Source organism: Dunckerocampus dactyliophorus, chromosome 1 (genome assembly GCF_027744805.1).
Source record: "Dunckerocampus dactyliophorus isolate RoL2022-P2 chromosome 1, RoL_Ddac_1.1, whole genome shotgun sequence".
In the NCBI taxonomy this organism is placed as follows: Eukaryota; Metazoa; Chordata; class Actinopteri; order Syngnathiformes; family Syngnathidae; genus Dunckerocampus; species Dunckerocampus dactyliophorus.
In genome coordinates, this window is record NC_072819.1 from 27,383,536 (window position 1) to 27,408,230 (window position 24,695).

At 39.6% G+C, this 24,695-nt stretch overlaps 1 protein-coding gene across 9 annotated transcripts in view; it reads right to left on the minus strand.

Moving 5' to 3' along the window:
- LOC129178015 (contactin-4-like) overlaps window positions 1-24,695 on the minus strand; it is a 139,353-nt gene that overhangs the window by 19,564 nt on the left and 95,094 nt on the right. For all 9 annotated transcript variants that reach the window (XM_054769709.1, XM_054769718.1, XM_054769699.1 and 6 more), the window contains 4 exons: window positions 22,834-22,973; window positions 17,080-17,209; window positions 11,333-11,483; window positions 1,561-1,688 (listed from right to left, as the gene is read on the minus strand). In XM_054769709.1, the coding sequence (XP_054625684.1) occupies window positions 1,561-1,688; window positions 11,333-11,483; window positions 17,080-17,209; window positions 22,834-22,973 (549 nt within the window). The remainder of the gene's footprint in view (window positions 1-1,560; window positions 1,689-11,332; window positions 11,484-17,079; window positions 17,210-22,833; window positions 22,974-24,695) is intronic.

Sequence of the window (24,695 nt, forward strand, 5' to 3'; positions counted from 1 at the left end):
CTGGCAAGAGCAGGCCAGCCAATCGCAGGGCACATATAGACAACAACAACTCATATTCATACCTATGGACAATTTTAGAGTTGCCAACATGCATGTTTTTGGAATGTGGGAGGAAACCGGAGTACCCGGAGAAAACCCACGCACGCACAGGGAGAACATGCAAACTCCACACAGACATGCCCAACGGAGATATCAACACAGATCTTCCCGATCTGTGTGGCCAACATGCTAACCGCAAGGCCACCGTGCGGCCCCTAAAAAATTACCATTTCATTAATACAATCTCACACACTCATCCTCCCCTCCTCTGTCTCTGACACACAAGAACACCACCTCTCTTTTTCAAACTCCCCCTGTTTCTGTCTTCTGTCTTCTGTCATCTTTGCAAACTATTGCTTTCTCCCCATTTTCATGCCTTCGATGGGAGGAAGTAAAATTGAGTTTTTTCATATTTGCACAAATACATAACGTGGCTGCTCATTATCTTGATGAAGTCCATCCATATTGTAGCGACAGTTACAGTGCATCTCATTCTAGTCGCTTCTGGGTGCGGGGAATCCAGGTAATAACGCGTTCCAATAATACAATGTCCAGACAGATGATCACGGTGGAATTAATACTGTGTTTATTGTATACAAATGAAAAATTCTATGGCAGTTATTTCACAGTCACACTGGTTGAATTTTTGGCTTAAAAGTTACTGAATTTATTTAAAATTACTGAATCGTTTTGGATCGTATGAACGAATATCATCCTTGAATCGTATCAGCAACCACAAATCATGATTCAAATCGAATCGTTATTAAAACAAATCCTGACACCCCTAATATATAATGTATACAGTGGTGTGAAAAAGTGTTTGCCTGTTAAAACATAACTTAATTGAGATTAATTGAGATCTTTCCATCTGGAAACGATTATAAGGACATTTCTAAAGCTTTTCGAAACCGAACCACAGTGAGAGCCATTTTCCACAAATGTCGAAAACATGGAACACTGGTGAACCTTATATATATATATACACACACACACATATATACATACATATATACATATATATACATATACAGTATATACACTTTGTTAAGCATGTTCAAAATAAACTAAACCATTACCGTTATCATTAAAATTTCCATTACCATTATAAAATGAATCTTCTTTAAAACTTTATTTCTGCATGTAAAAAGATAAATAGTGGAAGAATAGTTGGGCTGTGAAAATGTATTGGCCAGAATCCCCAATTGGCACTGAAATAGAGTACAATTGTTGACTCGGCCCTTCAGAAAGATGCTGAGGACTCACTGCACAGCAGAAGAGTGTCATTTAGATAGCTTAAAAAATAAATTAAACACCAACGTATAACAATGCAATGAGCCTTATCTTTGACTTCTTGCAGCCTTTGAGCATCAACTAATTGGACTGAATAGAGGCAAAAAAGTGTACGTGAGCAACTTGGGTGCATGATTGTGGTTTGATTTAGAACTCAGCATTGGCTGATTGCCATGCAGCTCTTGCACACAAAGGGAAAAGAGATTAATGTAATAAAAACAAACTTCATACCTTTCACCAAAAGGCTGCCGCCGCTGCTCGCTACACCAAACTGGTTTCTGGCAACGCATGTGTAGAGACCATCATCCGATTTTGAAACATTGGAAATACGAAGGCTTCCATTATCCAACACAGTAACTCTGTGGGTGATAAAGAGTATACATAGACACAGTTTATACAGAGTTTATAAGGCAATTCTCATTAGACCCATTGGCAGTGCATCAGTGTTGGTTTAAGAAAATTATAATATTATATATTATAATATAATAATATAATATTATATATTATATATTAATATATTATATTATATTATATAAATATAGCCCTTCTTGTGCTAATGTGCATGGCTGTCAGTTCACATGTATTCAAATTACATGGAATGAGGAAGTCCACTGTCCATAAGCATTTTAAATTGAGCCTGGAGTTTATATCAGCAAATTTTAATTGGCTTCCTGTGCTGCAATGTGACATAGGGAGGACCTCAGTATTAAGTGTTACAGTTTGATTCCTCTGCAGTGACTTGATAAGAATAATTTACGAGCACTTTATGGGGGAATCTACTCAAACTGTGTAATTGTATTTTAATTGTTAATATGTAAATTATTGCTGGTAAATACACAAACTGAGGCCAAATGTGTGCGCTCACCCAGTTCACTGTGTTATAATCATAAATTAAACCAGTTCCATTCCAGCAGCTCCACTGTATACATGGCTTCAAAGCCCCACTCTTCTCTTAGGAATGAAGACAAATTAAGTCCAACCTTATTGTTTAATGTGAATAAAGATCCTTCAACAAAATGAATCACTGCATTGCTTTTATGCATATTCGAGACTCCAAGTTGAAATAAACACAGAAAGACAAGAGATTAAGATCACCTCCAGAAGTTATTGAAAGTGATTCAATTATTTCTCATAAATGCCTCTGTTGCCTGGCTGCATAATAATAAAAGAAAGTTGAGCCTCTAAAACAGATTGTCCCAGTAAGCTACAACAAAGACTGTCATTTCAACTATTGGCGTCATCAGTCAAGCCTGCAGATTTCATCTGAGACAGAGTGTTCTTATGGCACTTTACCTGTCAACCAGCTACTGTAGTGAAATCTAACTAGATATGACAGATTGAAAGTCTGCAATAAAGTAACAGTGCTTCCATTTCCAAGGACTGTTTGATGTCACACAAACTAAAAAAAATGTTGTGACTCTTTCTGTTTTTTTAAAATATATAAACAGCTTAAACACAGAATGAGGGGGATGAAGTCGACCTCACAGCTGCCAAACGCTTCCTGCGTGTATTCCGTAGTGTGTAAAATTTAACACTTTTCCTACACACAGCACAGTATCACAACTTTTTTTTCCTTATCATATTTTGTTTCTCAAACTGCATGTTAATTGGAGTTTATCATACAGGGAGTTGTCTTAAATGTACCTTAAATGCATTAAGATGCATATCACTTGATGGAGATGTACATCCCAACATACACACGCAAAAAAAAAAAAACGATAGATGACATCTATCTACAAATGTAGTGTATCCTTGTGGGATACACTCATGTTTGATATGCTGCCTCCAATAACCTAGATTGTAGTGGTAGCAGCTTTTAAAAGCTTTTTGGTGTCAACATGGCCTTCGGTCCAATGTATGCACAAACACATTTTTGAAAAATGTGTTATTTTCTCTCAAAACTGTCAAAAACAAAATGGAAAAAAGTTAAATGTGTTATTTGTTTGGTGAGCATAAAATGAAAGTTTACAGGTGAATTTGTCCTGCTATTAAGAAATAAATGACTTGAATGAGGGGTTTTCAAAATATAGGACAGAGAGCCTGCCCTTAAAACAGTGGTATCCAAACTTTTTCCACCAAGGGCTGCATAGTGAAAATCAAAGGATGCAGGGGGCCATGTTGATATTTTTATGTAAAAAGGCTAAAAAAAAAAAATCTTTATCTGAGTACAGTATATATTTAAACACAAAGCTCTGTTTTATTATTAGTTATTAGTATCAACATTTCAGCTTCTTCTCTTTACATTTTGTCTTTTTGCTCTATTTTTGCTATTTTTATGTTGTTGTTTTTTTTTTGTTTAACTTTATTTCTCCAATGTGCCCCGGGCCAATAAAAACAAGCAGCGGGCCGCACTTTGGAAAACCCTGCCTTAGAACATACATAGACTACTTAAAACTATGCATGGTGCACAGCGCTGCTTTTTGTACCTACTCAACATTGTACACTCACAAAATGATGTTTCGATAGACTGTATCCTCTCTCACTGTAGGACCTAAAAATCCTTCATTTTTGCCTAACATATGGAATCTGGTTTAAAAAATTAAAAAAAATACATTACTCAAGTTGCTACTGTATGTCTCCCCTGAGGACTTTACTGATGCACCTCATAAACAAATGCCGGTTTTAAGTGGTGGCCAAACCCTTTAGTTAGCTTCAGTGAAAACATACCATATGCTGCAGAGAAAAGAAACATCATTGAGGAGATAATCATGCTCACTTATCTTGTAAATTCTGATAATCATGAACAGATAATTTAAAAAAAAACAGTTGATGAATGATCTCTAACCTCTGATATCCAAAAATAGTCCAGGACTGGCTTTATTTCAGTTACTACAAACAAACAACAGTCATTCATTCCTTTGAGCCTCGATTTGGGTATAAATTAGGGATGTCTAATGATTTTGATGATGGCTTTTTTGCCAATAACTGATATGCAGATGTTATCCAACTCTCAATTTCTGATATCGATATCAGCCAATACTGATACCGATATGTCGAACAGGACATATCTCCTGTGGTAGAATTAACACATCTGTTGTGAAGCTAATGGATAGAGCATCAGCAATTAGCTTGTCAACGTGGCTGTAAACAACATTGTACAACATTGTAAAACATCTGAGAAATACTTGCGATTAGGCGTAGGCTGTGACATTTGTTTTAAAAGTCAACAGAGTAGCCATTTACGTTTTTTGATCATCAAAAAGTCCAGTCCATAAAAAAAGTCCATGAAAATGTGCTTGAATAAAAGCACATTTTTACGTGCCATGACCGCAACATCCGGTATTAATGTGATTCCCTGTCTACCCATTGATATCGAGACGGCCAAGTGGCTGCAAAGAAGTGGAGCTTCAAGCCTTTAGTATCTTATATTATCATGGGAAACTTGATTTCACTAGCTGGCAAGAACGTCAAGACCTTCAAATTTGTGCTTCACTGAATGGCTAACAGCAACTTTGAGCAACTTCCATGGTTTTCTTGATAATAACCAAAATCACTTACGTTCTTATGTAATAGAATAGCTATAGCATTATACTGCCAAAAAATGTAACTCTTATGAGCTATTTTTTTTTGTCATTGTTATATTTGTCCTAAAAAAGGTACCTTTAGTTGTATCAGGCATTAAAATGAACTAGAAACTGAAGAAACAGGAGTGGCCTAATAATTTTTTCCATGATTGTATGTGAACAAACGGTGGTGTCATCCTGGCCATGTGAACATTTAAATGTCCATCCATACAGCATTTTTTTAATATCGGTTTTCATTATCGGGAAAAAATCTGATCCCGATGTCTACCGATGTCACATTTTTATGCAATATTTTTTATGCAATATTACCGGTGGGCCGATATTATCGGGCATGCGCAGTATAAATACTGTATGTATAATCATTCGAATGGTCAGTGGGGAGAGAAACAACACTTGATTGCTATTGGCTTGTTAAATAGCTGCAGACAAAGTTGGGCTTCAATCTACAATTCAATTCTCCAGTTAAGGAGGCCGTGCCAATTTAATCTAATTCTATCCCATCAATTTTTGATACTGCTTCTCAGCCCTGATTGTAGAGCAATTTCCTGAACACATTTGGATCCCTTGAAATTAATCAACCGTCTGAAGCTGCCATTTTATGCTCTAAAGTGCACATGACAGGGTAATGGGGTTAAGCCAATTTTTCATACACAACTAGCTTGATAAAAAAGAAGTACCTTGAGGGCTGCCTGGACCCCTACAAACCGAGCTAAAATGACCAGTGCTGCCACACAGGCAGCGTAAATTAAATTAAATTAAATTATCCACTTACATAGAGCCCATTCTCTGTGCGGCCAAAGGTATGTCCTTGTTACTAAACTGATGGCTTCTTTTGTAATGGACAATAACACATACACTTATGGATATGAGATTTCACATGGATAAGACTTGTCATTCAGCGGCACATGTCAAGATTTCTCCTCACTAAGCTTCAAAGGGACAATTAAAGATAAAAAAAAGTAAAGACCCTTATCTATCTGGAAAGCTTTCACTTTGTTCTTCCTCCTGTCAAATAAAGCAATTAACGATAGCAAGGTAATTTGTGAGGCACATAAAAGATTGTGTAGTGTGATACAGTAAATAGACACTTTTCAACCTTAGTGGTTGGTGTTAAAGTGATCTACTGGCTGTAATCTAAAGGCTTGGTCTGTCTCTCCACACAGCGACAAAAAAATCCTTCGGCTGTAAATGAAAAACACAATTTGAACCACTGAGGAAAGATGGCACAATTAAAGCAGCTTATTAGTACAGTGTTTCCAGGAATTTGTTTAATTCGCTGCAAATATATGACCTAATGTTTGTATAGGCAGGGTGTGTGTGAACATTTTACAACAGACGAAGGTTGAACAATCTAAAAAACTGTGGCGTAATCTAAAAAAGTAATATTCTTGGGAGCTATTTCCAGTATCGCTGTGCAAATAGTGACAGTATCAGCAGTGAAATGGAATTAGGTAAGCATTTTAACATTAATCTCATAGCTCTCTAGATAAATGCAGAGGCTATCTTGTTATACATGTCAGCCATGTGAGCTGAGGAATCTCATGCTGCATGCCTTTATTTGCTCATCAGATTCTGCCTTATTCTTAGCTGGTTTGTACCTCTCTGCTCCACATCCTTGAAAACATTATCCCTGGAAGATTAGAAGGAATTATAGGTATTTTAGTTCAGCCAGTGGGATGGATTACTGCTGTGCCACTGCTGTAATAGCATTGGTAGCAGCCCCATTTCTGTGCAGGGGAAACTAAATTCTAACGAGTGAGGAAGCAGTGAATAGGTTTGCAAGAGATGCTGCAATAATGTCAAAGTCTGCATTTGGTATGCAACACTTGAGAGCAGGGCTGTAATGTTCACACTCAAATGGGAAATCTCGCCTTTTGGGTGTGACTGCACATTGCAGTATGGATGCATTTTCCTTTCAATGTTTAAGAGGATGATAAATCTGCAAGCTGGGTCGATCATTTCACAGCACAACAAATAATCTTGGTGCTGATGCTGCTGCTCTGCCTCAAATAAAACATCTTGCAGCTGTAACCACTGTGTCCTGGGCTGCCATCGGTATTTACTATCAGAGCACCCTTTCAGTTTTGCCAACATACGGTCCAGCAGGGTTATGGGAGTTATGCCTAAAATCGCACCCACACTGTGGTGAGGATGGATATCTGAGTATAGAAAAGCTGCTGAGCCAGCCTAGCAATTAATCCCAAATCGAATGAGAAATGTGAATCAGCGCAGGTTGCAGCAGGTGTTCTTTATCTCCTGCTGCCATTTTCCTGCATACGCAACAATATGTTATATACCATAAATTCTGTGTATAAGCTGCACCAGTGTAAATTTAAAAGAAAAATAAGATTTGTTCATATATAAGCTGTACTGATGTATAAGACGCACATGTCCACGTCATAAAATGACATTTTGTAGCATGCACGAGTCTGTGAGGACCAGGCAGCTCTTTATCTGACAGGAGCAAATCATGAGATATGAAAAAACTTACGACGACCTTGTCAACCCATTGCAGGAGGCCATTACTCAATATAACAGTCTGACTCACGATTTCATCTTACAAACAACATTAAACTCATCACACAGCAACTTAGCACGTTATACCTCAGAAATATAGAAACGTACCAATATGTATTTAATACTAAATAAAAAAAAAAAAACCTTTTAAAGTTTTCCCATAATGCATTTTGTTTGAGAAAACCATTTCATTGGAGGAGCATAGAAAGCATAGGTGGATGGCGCTGCAATGCTGCCTCTGTCCACCAGAGGGAGCCAGATGACCCAGAGCCCAAAGCCCAGGAGAAAGCTGACATCATTGCAGCACCCCAATGAATGCATTGCTCAGATGCAATGCCTCATATTGGGACATGTTTGTATATTTGTCAGGCACACCTTTGAGTGTTAAGTTGCTGTGTGATGAATTTTGTGTTGTTAGTAAAGTGTTTGAAAGATGGCACCGTGAGTCAGACTGTTATATTGTTATACTGGAATATACACTAAGTCTCCTACTAACGAACATCCGACGTGTGAACATTCGGAGATAGGAACACAAGCCGACTGGTCTATTTTTTTTTTATGTGTTTTGCCTTATAAGTCCATATTTATACTGCTACATGCTTGACCAGCAGAGGGCACTGTGACACTGCTAATGGGACCAACAGATACAGGAAGACGAGGAAGAGGAGAGAGGCAGGCTAAGAGTTGTATGATATAACCCGGACAGAGTGTGTGATTAAAGTTTATGAAGAGTTAATAGACCTGCTTAATTCTACACCAGCCACAGAACACTACCTCTTTTAGAAGAGTCTAACGACGACAATTTGTCCTTTTTTTCAATAACTCCTCCTCCTCCTCCACCACAACGACGTATGCTCGACCACTCCTCTTCAAAGGTAAATAACATTTATCATTACGTATTATTATATCACTTTTATTATTGTTTTTTTCATGAATTATCCTCGTTTAATATTACTACTGCATCCAAACTCATATTTACATACATACACATATACTGTATATGTATACACGTACATGTAGTACCTATATCATTGGTAATATTACCTTTTCCTTGACTTAAGAACAATTCGACTTAAGAACGGTCGTCTGGAACCAATTGTGTTCGTTGGTTGGGGACTTAGTGTACAATACAATGACCTGTGATTTCCAATGGGTTGACAGGCCTGTTTTGAGTGCACTGATAGTTTGTGATTGGCTCCTGCCAAAAAGAGCTATCGTTACCTCACTGACTTGCAAGCAGCACAGTATTTAAACAATTAGTAGTAGTTCTGAAGTAAAGAAGATGTCACGAGATTAGAATTTAGCAATAAATTAGCCGCACCGCGATATAAGCCGCGGTACATATAAATACACAGTGACTGATCTGCACACTGTTTGTTAAATGAGAAGTTTTTTCAAGAACACGCCTGCCTTTAAGACTTTTCCCAAAAAAGCAATTGCGATAACAGCTAGGATTTAAAATTTTACAGGGCAAGGAACCATATTTCCTAACGTAAGTCTGTCAAAATTGACGCCATGTCTCGTGTAAGACCATGGAACCATGTGACCTCCCCCAGCCAATAGATAATGGAATACTTTTATGTGCTAAAAGAATAGCTGATATATCAGCTGTATTCAATATTCAATTATTTTGATCAAAAGGCAAAGTCGTAGCATACACTCCAAAAATGTTCAGACCAGTTGAAAAATTGCAAGAATTTAAATTTTGCACTGTTGGATATTAAAGAGGTTCTAAGTAGAGCTTCTAAATGCAAAAAGAAGAAAAGGGAGTGAGACAAAACATTTTTTTAGAGTAGATTGCTCTAATACACCAAATGGACGCAGAACACAATGCATGTTCATACGCTGTTAAAAAAAAACGTGCAAAATTGAACTTTAAAAAAAAGGGAACGTTGTAGTGATTTTTACACAATTTGAAACATTTGTCCTTGAAGTTTACAGACCCAGCAATGGTGTCTTTTGAAAATGTGAACAAGCTTACTCTGTCTCTTCAAGTGTTCTCGCAAAATCCTTCAACACAACAAACGGGCATAATACAAAAAATATATATATCAAAAGAAATTCATCCAGAACTGGACCATAACTATGGGGAAAGCATTGGATTGGACGACAACTTCAAGGTGGGAACCTCTGGTCACTTGCTCCTCCTCCTCCAGTCCACAAAAGTTTAAAAAAAAAACATTCCAGCACACGTCTAACACAGGAAATTTTCTTTCAATGTTATTTTTTATCGTGAAAATAAATAACATGTGTTTTGGTAACATGAGCACTTTAAATCATCGACCATGAGCCGGAGGATTCGATGTCCGTCACGACATGACACAAACCTCAGCCCAAATAAAGGTTGTTACCGGTGCGGAGTGCAGTTCAATAACCAGTAGACGGCATCTGCGAGAGAAGGGTTTCAAAAACAAAAAACATCTTCAAAGGCCTCGTCTCCTTCAACGCCACAAAATTGCCCGTTTTGAATTTGCACGAGGACACCAAACATGGGACATTGAAAGGCTTAAGAAAGTTTTATTCTTTGATGAGAAAAATGTAACCTTGACAGTCCTGATGCTTCCAAAGTTACCATCATGATCTGGAGTGTTTTTTCCTTCAATGGAACAATTGAGCTTCAGATTGTGCAGGGGCGTCCAACGGCAGCTGGCTATGTGGCGACGTTGCAGGGGGCATCCCTCATGAGCGCAAGCCCTTGTCTGTGTGGTAATGACTAGGTTTTTCAACAACAATATGCTGCCGTTTACAGTGCCCGCCTGAGAAATTACTTCTTCCAGAGGAATAACGTCACTCTTTTGGACCATCCTACGTGTTCTACTAATCTAAATCCAATTGAGAACATTTGGGGATAGATCGCAAGGGAGGTTTACAAAAAAATAGACATCAGTTCCAGAGACTGGATGCCCTCTGTGAAGCCATCTTCACCATCTGGAGCAACATTCCCACTAGCCTCCTGGAAACACTGGCATCAAGCATGCCAAAACAAATTTTTGAGATCAGAATAACAAGAATGGCACAGCTATTCATTATTGAGTAATTTTTTTAATGACTTTTAATGTATGTCATGTATTTCCATTTTGATCAGCTGAACAACAGCCTATTTCAGTTTAACGGTCGTTTGCAATAAATTGTCTACACCTTTTTTTTTTTTGTCTCACTGCCATTTGTCCTTTTTGCATTTTGAAGCTCTACTTAGAAACTCCTCAAAATCCAACAGTGCAAAATGTAAATTCCTGCAATTTTTCAACTGGTCTTAAAATTGTTATCAGGAGTGCATGCTAAAAAAAAATTGAATTCCTTAATATAAATAGTTACAGCTATCCTCTGCTGCAGCTGCAGAAAATTCAAGGAATCTTGCTCATTCACTGAATGGACATCCGTTAAATATATCTCCTCCTTGGGAGCAATGTCTGATTAGCACTTTATCTTTCTTGTCTTTCCCTGCTCACTGATGTATTGCATTGATCTGCAGAACCTGGTTTCTAATAAAACAAGGTGTCCACCTGGTGCCTTGGATGCCACATCCACTACCACAGAAGAAGGTATGTTATTCAGCAGCTTGCCATTGATCGGGCCTTTTGGGGATTGCTCCTTTTCTTGCCTATGTCTCACTGGTTGCCTGCATCATCAGCCGCCTTGTGTTCAAATAACCCTGTAGACCTTACATGCTGCTAATGAGTTGATGGACCAGCAGTCTGGGAACGGCCAATTACCTTATGTAAACAGTGTAGAAACCAGCTCTAGCACAGCCAGGAAGCCTTAGAACAATTGCGTTGAAGGGAAAATGCTGAATGCAATGGGGAAAATGGTGGCATGCAGAATATGTTATGCAATTGAAATTGTACTGTGTCTGCTCTAAGTCAGTGCTTTGTTTGTCACCATGAATACCAAGCAAGCAAAAATAAAATAACATGTCGATGGAATGTGCTTCTGCAAGTAAAAGAATCAACGCTAACCAGTACCTGTGGCTCTCTCTTAAGGCTTCCTTTCCTTTCCTCCACGAAATCACACCCCAGGGAGACATTCTGGGCTTGCATTCGATTAGAACATCACCACTCTGTCGAGCAAGAGTCTGGGTCTTCAACAAATTCTGGGAGAAATCAGGAGCGATGGCTAAAAAAAGAAAAAAAAATTGACAAATTCAAGTTTTGTGAAATACACAAACAAAGCAGAACGAGAGACACGGTTTGAACTACTATCAACGCACTACAGAAGTGGATGACTGAGGAGAGAGCTGTGAAATAAATTTGAGTAAAAGCTCATCCAAAAACAAACAGGTCACTTCATCATCATTCATCATCGAAGCTGGCTCCCATTATTTTCTTCCATCCACCCATCCACTTTCTTCCTTTTATCCGGGTCCCAGTTGCGTGACCAGAAGTCTCAATAGGGAAGCTCAGATTTCCTGGACTCTGGTCACCTCTTCTAGTTCAACTGGAGGGATGGCGAGGGGTTCCCAGGTCAGCATCGCTCCAACGTGTGTACCCAAGGGCCTCCACATGGCTGGACATGCCAGGAACACCTCACCAGGGAGGTGTCCAGGAGGCATCCAGACTAGATGCCCCAGCAACCTTAACTGGTTCCTCTAGATGTGAAGGAGCAGTTGCTCTATTCTGAGCTTCGGATGACTGAGCTCTTCAGCCTATTAGGTTGAGACTAGCCACCCTACGGAGGAAACTTGTTCCTCTGCGGAAGGTGTGGTAGCCTCTGTCCCCACCAGCGTGGACAGGGCACTGCTTCCCCTTTCTGAAGTGCCAGATAGTTTGCCAGAAACCTCTTCAAAGCAAACCGAAAATCGTGCTCTATGGCCTCATCGAACTCACACCCGGTTTTTGCTTCAACCACCATCAAAGCTGCACACTGCCGGGCCTGCTAGGTACTTGTCAGCTGGTCAGGAGTCAAACAAATCATCCATGCTTGGTAAGACTCTTTCTTCATCTTGACAGTCCCTCTAACCTCTAGTGTCCATCATCTGGTTTGGGAGTTTGCACCCCGAGCACTAACCACCTTGACCACACCTCCGACCGGCCACCTCAGCAAGGTAGGTACGGAATACGGCCCATTCGTCTCAATGTCCTCAGCCTCCCCCGGGATTCAAGCGAAGTTCTGCCGATAGGGGTGAGTTGAAGACTCAAAAAACAGGAGACGCTGCCAAACATTCCAGCACACCCATTCCAGCACACCCTTACTACTTGTATACGCTTCAGTCTGACAGGTCTGTCCGGCATCCCCCCGGCCATTTATCACAACTAATCCCCAGCTGGTGATCAGTTGACAACTGAGCCCTTCTCTTCACCTGTACTGTATGTCCAAAACATGCAGACTCTGATGATACGACTACAACGTCAATCATGCAGCTGCGACCTAAGGTATCCTGGTGCCAGGTGTGCTTATAAGCATCCTTATGTTACAACATGCCGTTTTTTATGGACAAACTGCGGTTAGCACAGGAGTCCAATAACATAACACCACATGAATTTAGATCGGGGAGGCCATTCCTCCCTCCAGGGCAGGCTGTCACTACCAACATGGGTTTTGATGTCTGACAGTAGAGCCACAGAGTCACCAGCGGGAATGCTCTCTGATGGACCCAAGAAGAACCCAAGAAGTGTAAACACACAAACGGCAGTTAGTGTTCTTTTCCTGGCCCAAAGACATAAGGAAGAAACACTGTTATTCACTGGAGATGACGCAAACGCACACAACCGGGGGCAATTAATAAGCCAACGCCAGTTTGCCACCTCCCCTGCATAACTCCAGATTAGAACAAGGTCTAGCCTCACCTTTGGGCCCTATGGGTGTAGGCCTTATACAAGGCGCTCGCCTGCTTGCCCCTCTCCCAGGCCTGGCTCTGGTGTCCCAAGTCCAGGTGAGGTGTATACTCAAGTTTTTTTTTTTGTTGTTTCTTTTTTTATATAGGGTTATCTCAATCACTCAGTCTTTTTTGTCTTTGTTACATTGTCTTTCTTTTTATGCTCATATATACTTCCTTGCATACAAGACAGACAATCATTTTAAGAGGATATTTAATTTGAAAGAAAGTGGGTTTTCCAATTCCATGCATTTCTTCTAAAAAGGACATTATGCATGAAAAATGAGGGCTGTGAAGCAAAAATGAAAGAATGCAAAATGAGAGGGCGGTTTCGTTGCTGCTCCTTAAGGCCTCAATTACTGAGGCACTGCTTTGTATGCGCTCGTGCTCTGCAGAAAGCTCTTCAAAGTTTACACAGAGACCAGCACCACAGACATACAGTGGTGTGAAAAAGTATTTGCCCCCTTCCTGATTTCTTATTTTTTTGCATGTTTGTCACACTTAAATGTTTCAGATCATCAAACAGATTTAATATTAGTCAATGACAACACAACTGAACACAAAATGCAGTTTTAAATTAAACTTTTTTATTATTAAAATATCCAAACCTACACGGCCCTGTGTGAAAAACTAGTAATAAGAAACCTAATAAGGGTGTGCCACCCTTAGCAGCAACAACTGCAATCAAGTGTTAGTGATAACTTGCAATGAGTCTCTTACAGCGCTGTGCAGGAATTTTGGCTCACCCATTTTTGCACAATTGTTGTAATTCAGACACATTGGAGGGTTTTCGAGCATGAACCGCCTTGTTTCATGACACAGCATCTCAATAGGATTCAGGTCAGGAGTTTGACTAAGTCACTCCAAAGTCTTCCACTTTGTTTTTCTTCAGCCATTCAGGGGTGGACTTGCCGGTGTGTTTTGGACCATTGTCCTGCTGCAGAACACAAGTTGGTTTCAGCTTGAGGTCACGAACAGATGGTCAGAAACTCCCCTTAAGGATTTTTTTTGGTAGACAGCAGAATTCATGGTTCCATTTATCACAGCAAGTCTTCTGGGTCCTGAAGCAGCAAAACAGCCCCAGACTATCACACTACCACCTCCATATTTTGCTGTTGGTATGATGTTCTTTTTCTGAAATGTGGCGTTACTTTTACGCCAGATGCAATGAGACACACACCTTTCAAAAAGTTCAACTTTTGTCTCATCAGACCACAGATTATTTTCCCAAAGGTCACTTTTTCATACTGGGCCACGTAACTTTGGATGTTTTTCTCCCTAAATAATCAAAAGTTTAATTTAATAACTGCATTTTGTGTTCAGTTGTGTAGTCATTGAGTCACATTTAAATTGGTTTAATGAGTTTAAATTGTTTTTCAGTCCTCCCCCTCCACACCTTCCGGCTAGTTTCACATTGATGTTTTCAGTGCTCACCACTGAATGATAATGAAAGATGATCCATAGAACAGCTGGAATCTACCTTGTACTGTATCTACCTCGTATTTTTGTATCGTTGTCATTTCTTTGTTACAGTGGAGCGGTGGTACACTGCACTGTCCCCGCTAGCTGTCTGATAAGGTGTTTCACCAAGCCACTGATACATAATCCACACTGCTTGCCTGTTACAATTCCAGTAACAGTTTACAATCATACAGTACATTTACTTGTGCACACATAACTGCAAGTTTCGAGGCCAGACTGTAAGAAAGTTGAACTGAAAGTTGCACTGTGTGCTGAATTATTATACTGCACAGTTTATGTTTTACTATTACATACTTAGAAATTATTACCAATTTAGGATGGATGAGATGTGTTTTCTGCAGAAAATAACAACCTATTTTTGGAGAAAAACATAATAATAAAACAAATTTAACTAACTTTTTTTTACCAATAATGTAGAATTTTAGGGACGCAAATGTTGAATTACAAATATGCGGGGAACCACTGTATTGTTCACTGTGAAAACCCCTGGTCCGTGCAATATGTGTTACCCCTTTCTTGCTTGAAAGGGTCAGAAGTCAGGCAAAACAACTAAGCTATTATATACACTTCTGATCAATATTTCAAAATCTGTTGAAAAATTGCAACAATTTAAATGTTGCGCTATTGGATCATAAGGAGGTTCTAAGTAGAGTTTCCAAATGCAAAAAGAAGAAATGGGAGTGAGACAAAAAACAATGGAGTCAGCAATTTATTGCAAATAACCATTAAAATGAAATGGGCTGTTCATCAGCTGATCAAAAGTTTAAGACCATAGCTAAAAAAAAACTTGCTTCAGGTGGTGAAGATGGCTTCACGGAGGGCGTCTACTGCCTGGAACTGATCCATTTTTATACACTTCCTTCGCCTTCCATTCCCAAATGTTCTCAACTGGATTTATATCAGGGGAACACGCAGGATGGTCCAAAAGAGTGACGTTATTCCTCTGAAAGAAGTCCTTTGTCTGGCGGACATTGTGAGCTGTCCTGTTGAAAAACCCAGTCATTGCCACACAGATGAAGGCTTTCAGTCATGAGGGATTCCCCCTGCAACATCTCCGCATAATCAGCTGCCATTGGATGCCCTTGCACAACCTGAAGCTCCATTGTTTCATTGAAGGACAAAGTATTCCAGATCATGATGGTGCCCCCTCCACTGTGCCATGTGGAAAACATATCAGATGGGATCTCCTTGTCATGCCAGTAATGTTGAAAGCCATCAGGACCGTCAAGGTAATTTTTTTTTTCCTCATGAGAGAATAAAACTTTCTTCCACCTTTCAATGTCGCATGTTTGGGACTCATGCAAATTCCAAACAGGAAATTCTGTGGCATTGAAGGCGATGAGGCCTTTGTTCTTCAAACCCTTTTCTTGCAGATGCCGTCTGATGGTTATTAGACTGCACTAGTAACAACATTCATTTGGGCCGAGGATTATCCCGTGTCTTTACAGACAGCCAATTGGATCCTCCGGCTCAGGGCTGGTGAAATATTTTTGGGTCTACCACTTTCCATAACCCCTTACTGCGTCCAACCACAGCAGCAATGGCACGCTGTGAGAGGCCTTGATTTTGCAGCTCAACAATCTGACTGCGTTCACAGAGAGAAAGTTTTTTTTTTTCCTTTTCCATCAAGAAAATGGCATTGAATTCACATTTTTGCCAAGATTTTGGCTGTCAACAGCTGATGAACAGCCTGTTGCATTTTAATGGTTGTTTGCAATAAATTGCTTAGCCACATTTACACTTGCATGTATTTTGTCCCTGCAGTGGTACGTAATTTTACATGCCAATGAGTAAATTGGTTGTAAACAGGTGTGAAGTCAGTCCAAACTCCAAAGCAATGTCTTCTTGGCAGCAATTCTCTCTCACACACTGTCTGTACCTCCTTTTTTCTAGATTGTGCATCTTTCCTGCTCTTTCCACATTATTTTTCTACAAATGTGAGATAATATAGACTTACCTTTCTTTTCTACAAAATATAGGTCTGGAGTTCAACATCTAGTAGGTGCCTTGCAAATAGAAAAATTAATAAAGCTTAGGGTAATGCCTGCTGTTGCGTGACGTCAAACGGAACACAGCGGGATCAAATATGCCACTACTGCTTCATGAAGTGTCAATGCGCACCATTTTCGGTCCCAAATTACGAGCTAAGTGCATAATTTATACGTAAACAGAATGCAGTGCGCAAACTAGTCTTCACAATTCAGGCGTGCCATAAATAAATAAATAAATGACACGCATTACCAAATTGCTGGACAATGCTGATTGTCTCCCATTTCTTCTATTTGCATTTTGAAGCTCTACTTAGAACCTCCTTCAGATCCAAAAGTACAAAATGTAAATTATTGCAATTTTTTACTTGGCCTTTTGATCAGAGTGTATAGTACAGTCTAATCTGAGTGATTGACATCTTCTTACCTATGACTCGAAGCTCAGTGTTGGTGAAGACTCTACCATGCTTGTTCTCTGCCACACACTGGTACATCCCGATGTCAGCCAGATTTAAGCTACTGATGGTCAATGCTCCATTATTCACCTGAATTCTGTCCTGTTTCAGACACACACATATGTCAATACAGTATTTAACAACATGTGCAAATGTGCAGAAAAAGTGAAACATTAAACATTAAAAGGTCAATGCTATACAAATACCCTTCATCCTGAGACTATTTTTGGGACTGTACAGCAGATATCTTCAAATTCAACAGTTAGCAGTGATTCCACACAAATTTAAAAGTATTCTATTTTCTTTAGGCCATATTAAATGCATTGCAGTATACAACTGGCTTTTCGGTAGTTATATATCTAACTTAGGTGTACACACACACACACACATATACAGACAATAATTTACATAGGCAATACATAGGGGTGTAACGATTCGTTTTAATAACGATTCCATTCGTATCATGATCTTGGTTGGAGATACGATTAAAAGGACAATATTGGTTCATTTAGAACGATACGATCCAAAACAATTCAGTTACTTTAAATCGATTCAGTAACTCTTAAGCCAAAAATTCAAGCGCTTCGGAGCTTGTATCAAACATCAGGTGACCGATTACCGTTGGAAGCGTCAAACGTCACAGCACGTATTGATGGTTCAAAACTAATTGGTGGCTGTCACTGGTTTGACAGGTTGCTTTGGTGCTAACTTGTGTATATAGTAACCACCAAGCTAATGAACAATGTTGGCTTGTAATGAGAGCATTGTTTGTTTGTGTGTTTATAATGGCGACCTCTGTTTCACTCTGTTTACTGACATACATTGCTTTTACTTTACTATGCCACCAGATAATGCTAATGTTGCTTTTCAATGAAGCACTGTCAATACCTGTTAATGTCAATTAGCAGGTAAACTTTACCTGCTAATTGGACGGTCAGCGTTGTGTGAAATTTCATGCCGCCTTTTGTCATCCTGGCGCATGGCGATGAAGTCACAGACAACCAGACTGAATTGAGTAACACACTAAAAGTGCTAATAAAACACACATCCATGTAAAACCTGCCGTGCTTAAATCCAATGCTTAATTTTCTAAATATAAGTCATACATAATGGAAACTTGCTGAACAGAGATGTAGTTGGATCATACGAATATACACTAATGCATCGATGTAGCGGATGATCGTTACACTGCTAGTGATACATTATTTCTGACCTTTGAATTTACACTATGTAAGAAATTCAGGGAGCAAACTTAAAAAACAGCCCAATTAGTGCCACAACAGCAATACAAAATAAAGTAGTCATTAATAACAGAGCACAAATTACCTCGAGGTAGTTAATTACAGCTATATTTGGACAGTTGAAGTTCACTCCAATGAATAAATCAACCATTAGCCACAATTTTTCCCACTCCCAGGGGGGGTCATAATTGAAAATACAGCTAATTTTCTTTAGCCTTAATAAGGACCCATGGTGATAGATGTAACCGCCTATCAAACCTCAAAGGAATTATACAGGAATATGCTGTAGCTTTGGGGATTGAGGTACTTTATTTAAAAATATTTCACACATTTTCAACTTTCTCGTATGACTGCCATACAACATAATGTCAATTCAAATGTGCAGCACTTATTGTGGCCTTGGTTGTTCCCACTGAATACTGCTGGGCTGTTACATGTCACTGACACAGTACAGTAGTTCCAAGAGGCCTGTCACACATGTGTCTGTCATCTGGAATCATGGCAGAGATGACAACTGAAAAGTCAGTTGCTTCAAATCTGACAGTGGCACAACAGAGGATCTTCAAACCAGGGCCAGATCTAAAGCACAGTCACATGACGGGCAGACTGGTGACCTGGCGCCTGGGGGAGTCCTCGGTGAAGATGGATAAGCTGCATTTTCCAAATAAAACACAACAATCCACATGGTTTGCGGCCAAGGAAGGGTGCGTATCTTGTGTTCATGGAAGAGAGTGTGTCACTGTGACTTTGAATAGATGAAAGATGGTCCTTTTTAGGTTACATATTGCCAAAGCCCAAGGGGTTGACAGAGATTAAAGAGATTTGTGTAAGTGCATGAGCTAGTGTCACACTACGACGTGTTATACTTATACCCTGCTTTGACAAAAAAAAATCTCTTCAGACCCAGTGGTGGTTGTATCACAATTTCTGGAGACAAAAGTGGAGATTTGTCCGCTTCATATGCAACATTAATTAAGATTCTACTCTGATAGCCGTACTATTTCAGGAAGATCTCTGATGGGGGACACCAATGTGCCCTAATACTACTAAGTAGACTGCATGTGTGCTCAGACACTTTGATGACTGAAAGTCCACACTTGCACTGAGGTGAGAGTTGAGAGTGAGAGGGGTCTTGTTTCACCCAGATGACATTTTGAAGAGACAGTCCTGCTTGGAGCCATTTTATTCCCCTGGAGTGTGCAGGAAGGTGGAGAAATATGGAGGAAAATAGGGCGGAGGCTTGAAAGAGACCCAAAGAGAACCCAAGAGAGTGAGATAAAAGACAGAATAAAGAGCAAGATTAGGACAGATCCCTTCTAATGAGAAATAACAAATTCTCGCCTTGGCCCCCACTTCTCTTCTCCCTCTACATCGCTGACCTTTGGGTTTGGAAATTGATTTACTGCTCCTCCTGTTGATGGTGGCATTTTGAAAATGGTAACACCCAAACTCATTAATACAGTCACATGTACAGAGAATGTGTTACCTTGGCAGGTGGCCACGGGAAGTCGTACAGTGTTATTTACAAATCAATCATGAGACCTTGGTTAAGGACATGTGGTGTATAAGTGACTTTTGAAAAACCCTCAAGATAACTAATACAACCCCTGGCAAAAAAATATGGAATCACCAGTCTCGGATGATGTTCATTCAGTTGTTTAATTTTGTAGAAAAAACAACAACAACAAAAAAAAAACAGATAACAGATACAAACAGACACAGACACAAAACTGAATTTATTTCAAATTGCAAATGCCTGGCTGTAAGAAACACTAAAAGAAAAAAAAAAGCTGTGGTAGTCAGGAACAGCTACTTTTTTAGACCAATCAGAGGGAAACAAATATGGAATCACTCAATACTGAGGAAATTTTCATTTCATTTCATTTCATTTCATTTCAATAAATTTTCATTCCCAAAACTAACACTTGCATCAGATAAGATTTGCTTCTTAGTCTGCGGTTTAAAAGGAGGACCTTGGTGAGCTGTTGCGACAAAGTAGACTGACATGATTCATGGCTTAAACATGAGATGTGTCATTCGAAACAAAGGAGAGGATTATCAAACTTGTTAAAAGGATAATTCGGATTTTTTACATGAAGTTGTATGACATCCCCATCAGCAGTGTAGTGCATCAACAGTGACTTGGTCCCTTGAGCCCAGTTCTGGTCGGATTTTGGTGATGAGGAACATAGTTCCGGTTATTCGCTGGGGCCACTTAAGTAAAGAGTTTGGCTTCTCAAAACAATATGTGTTCAAAAGAGTAATACATTTGCATCACAAAAATGCCTTCTCGAAAAAAATCTGACCTTACAAATCGCTTGGCGTTACTTTTTCCCCCGGTCTTATCAATTTGCATTATCGCCTGTCCATTGTTGTGTATGTGATGAAGATGACTGCTTCCATATCATCCTCTGTGGAACACATATTTAACCAAGCAAGTGTGATTTATAGAAGGTAAATCAGCATGTCATGTTGCAAAACATGTTGGTTGTTCCCAGTCAGCTGTGTCTAAAATCTGTACAACAACACGGGAAGGTTGTAAAAGCAAGCATACTAGTAGACCAAGGAAGACACTTAGAGCAATATGTCTTGAAAACAGAAAAAGCATAGGAAAACAAATGAGGAACAAAGAAGAAACTGGAGTCAACGTCTGTGACGGAACTGTAAGAAAGTGCCTAAAGGAAATGGGATTTACACCCAGAAAAGCTCAACGAAAGCCATTATTAACACATAAATGGAAAGAAACAAGGTTGCAATGGGCTAAGGAAAAGCAACCGTGGACTGTGGGTGACTGGATGAAAGACATATTCAGTGATGAAGCATTACTCTGCATCTGGCAAGGTGATGATGCTGGAACTTTTGTTTGGTGCCATTTCAATGAGATTTATGAAGACAGCCTGAATAAAACATGCAAATTTCCACAGTCATTGATGATATGGGGCTACATGCCAGGTAAAGGCACTGGGGAAATGCTGTCATTACATCTTCAATAAATGCATAAGTGTACGTTGACATTTTGGACACTTTTCTTATCCCATCAATTGAAAGGATGTTTGGGGATGATGAAATCATTTTTCAAGATAATGCACCTTGCCATAGAGCAAAAAATTGATCTGGATCTCAATTAAATTGAAAATCTGTGGTGGAAGATGAAGAAAATGATCTGGTAACAGCAATCAGAGAAATGTGGAGCAAGATAGATGAAGACTACTGTTTGGCACTCATTTAAGTCCATGCCTCAGAGACTGCAAGCTGATTTCCTTTTTTGCTACAAAATTAAACAACTGAATAAACATCCGCCGAGACTGGTGAGTCCATCATTTTTGCCAGAGGTTGTGCAAATTAACACATTGGCAAATATGAAATACAGTCCTTTGCTTAACATAATCTGAGATGTGGGGTTTAACTATCCAATTGACCAAGTTTTAAATCTTCACAGAAATAGTATCCCCATCCACGGTGAAGTTGAGCTGCAGGAGGATGTACTGTACTGTAATCCTGCTGCTAGCCAACACCTTGACTGCATGATAGCTTTCCCATTATATGAGAGTTCAGAGACATGTAAGGAACTGCAAATCAGTAAATACCAAGGTATTGACTCGTCAATGCATCAATTAATTTAGGCAATGCGCTATTGGCTAAATGAATTGATGCTGTACAATAACTTTGATTTACACCCACCATGAAAAACATATTCTTCTCCAATGTGTGATCATTGTGATTAAGCACTCTAATTAAAGTGCTCCCGTTTTCTAAATATCATATCAGCTGAACTCATCTGTCATTTTGAACAGAAACATTTCCCTGTCAAGCATAGAGGCTATCAACGCCCACTTTAGCAACCCAACAAGAAAATTAAAATGAACCAAAGTGGGTGCCACAATGAGGACTGGAAACCACACAACGTATTTTGTCAGTGTCAAAAGGAAAAATACACTTAGTAGTATGAGTAACAGAGCACTTAATTGTTGGCAGTGTCTTTGGTAGATGACAAGAAGAAATTATTTCTCTTTGGATTCTTTACAAATGTGCAGGCACATGCTCTCTCTTCTGATGCCAAATTTAGTCATCTATTTCAAAGTGATGTTTTCTTGCCAAATACAAGCAACTCAGATTAATTTCATATCAACATGGAGCTCCTTCAACAATTCCAATCACATTTAAAACAGACTGCTGCTTACACACTGAAGGAGTCTGAAGTTGCCATTCCTCCTGCATACAGAGGAACAAATATCTAGGCTTCAGTGTGGCACTTTTTTTAAAACTGTGTTCTAACTAAATATCCAGCACTGGAGCTGCGAAAAACACTGGGGACCAAACTTTGTGAGCAGTTGGCGCACAATGAAAGATGGAAGATATCTTGTTGAGAATAATTGTCAATATTATTTTCCAAATATTCTACAGTATTTGGATATATTTTGTGGCTTGTTAGACTACTATTCCTTGTTTACCTCCCCCAAACACAGTTTAAGAAAAGGCCCTTACTTCCATTGGGTCCAGAGGCTCACCATTCTTCAGCCAACGGTAGGAGGGTTTGGGCTTGCCGCTGGCTTTGCACTCCCACACCAGAGTGTCATCAATAGTCTTCTGAGCATCCGGAGGCCTCTCAGTCAAATGAGGTGCAGCTGTCACAAACCAATAAATGAACACTTTAATTAACCACATATAACTGAGCCAAGCAGTCAATTAATTTGCAAAATACAAAACCACATCAAATTAACCCATTGCTGAACTTTACTTCACAAAAATATAGAAAAATAACTGCAACATTTTATATATCAACAAGTAAAATTAGAAATGTGTTTCCATTAAAAACAGCGAATAAAAGATTAAAGATTGTTAGCATTCTTTCTGGGATATGTACACTTCTGATCAATATTTTAAAACCAGTTGAAAAATTGCAAGAATTTACATTTTGTACTGTTGCATCTTAAGGAGGTTCTATGTAGAGTTTCAAAACACAAAAAGAAGAAATGGGAGGGGACAAAAAAACAGTTGAGTAAGCAATTTATTGTAAACAACCATTAATCTGAAATGGTCTGCTCATCAGCTGATCAAAAGTTTAAGACCATATCACAAGATAACCCTATCATCCCTAAAATAGAAAAAAAAACATTTCAAAATAGAACTCAGTAATGAGTAGCTGTGCTATTGTTAATCACCTAAAAAGTTAATTTCAGCATGTTTGATGACAGTGTTTCCATGGGGCTAGTCTATCCAGGTGGTGAAGATGGCTTCACGCAGGGCATCCACTGCCTGGAACTGATGTCCATTTTTGTAAACTTCCCTCACCATCCATCACCAAATGTTCTCAATTGGATTTAGATCAGTGGAACACGCAGGATGGTCCAAAAGAGTGACGTTATTCCTCTGGAAGAAGTCGTTTGTCAGGCAAGCACTGTAAACGGCAGCATTGTCTTGTTGAAGAACCCGGTCATTACCACACAGACAAGGGCCTTCAGTCATGAGGGACACCACCTGCAACATCTCCACATAGCCAGCTGCCGTTTGACGCACCTGCCCAACCTGAACCTCCATTCTTCCATTGAAGGAAAAAGTCCCCTCCACTGTGCCATGTGGAAAACATCTCAGGTGGGATCTCTTTGTCAGGCCAGTAATGTTAGAAGCCATCAGAACTGTCAAGGTTACATTTTTTTCTCATCAGAGAATAAAACTTTCACTGACCGTTTCACTGTCTCAAATTTGGTGCTCTTGTGGAATTTCCAAATGGGCAATTTTGTGGCGTTGAAGGAGACAAGGCTTCTGAAGACGCTTTTTGTTCTTAAAACATTTCTTTGAATGGTAAAATTGTTTAATTTTAATTTGAACATGCATACAGTTTAAACATGAATACATCACATGTTACAATTCAAAGTTCCACAGGAGTAGGAAGAAGCAAAGCTCATTCAATCCTACAACTTTTCAGTTTTACATCAATTGCTAATACATTTCACTACATACACTTCACCCCCACATCCCCGTCCCAGCCATCCTCTACTCCCCTCTCCATAACTGATGATCAGGTGAGAAGTCAGCTGAGGAAGATCAAGGCAAGGAAGGCCCCGGGACCGGACGGCATCAGCCCTAGAATCCTCAAGGACTGTGCTGAGGAGACTGAGGTCCTTTGGTGTGTGCAGGACTCTTTTACGGACCTTTTATGACTCTGTGGTGGCCTCAGCCATCTTCTATGCTGTGGGCTGCTGGAGAGGGGGCAGCACGGACAGGGACAGGAGCAGGATCAATAGGCTGATCAGGAGAGCGAGCTCTGTCCTAGACGGTCCTCTGGACTCCGTGGAGGAAGTGGGGGAGAGAAGGATGTTGGCTAAGCTGACATCCATCATGGACAA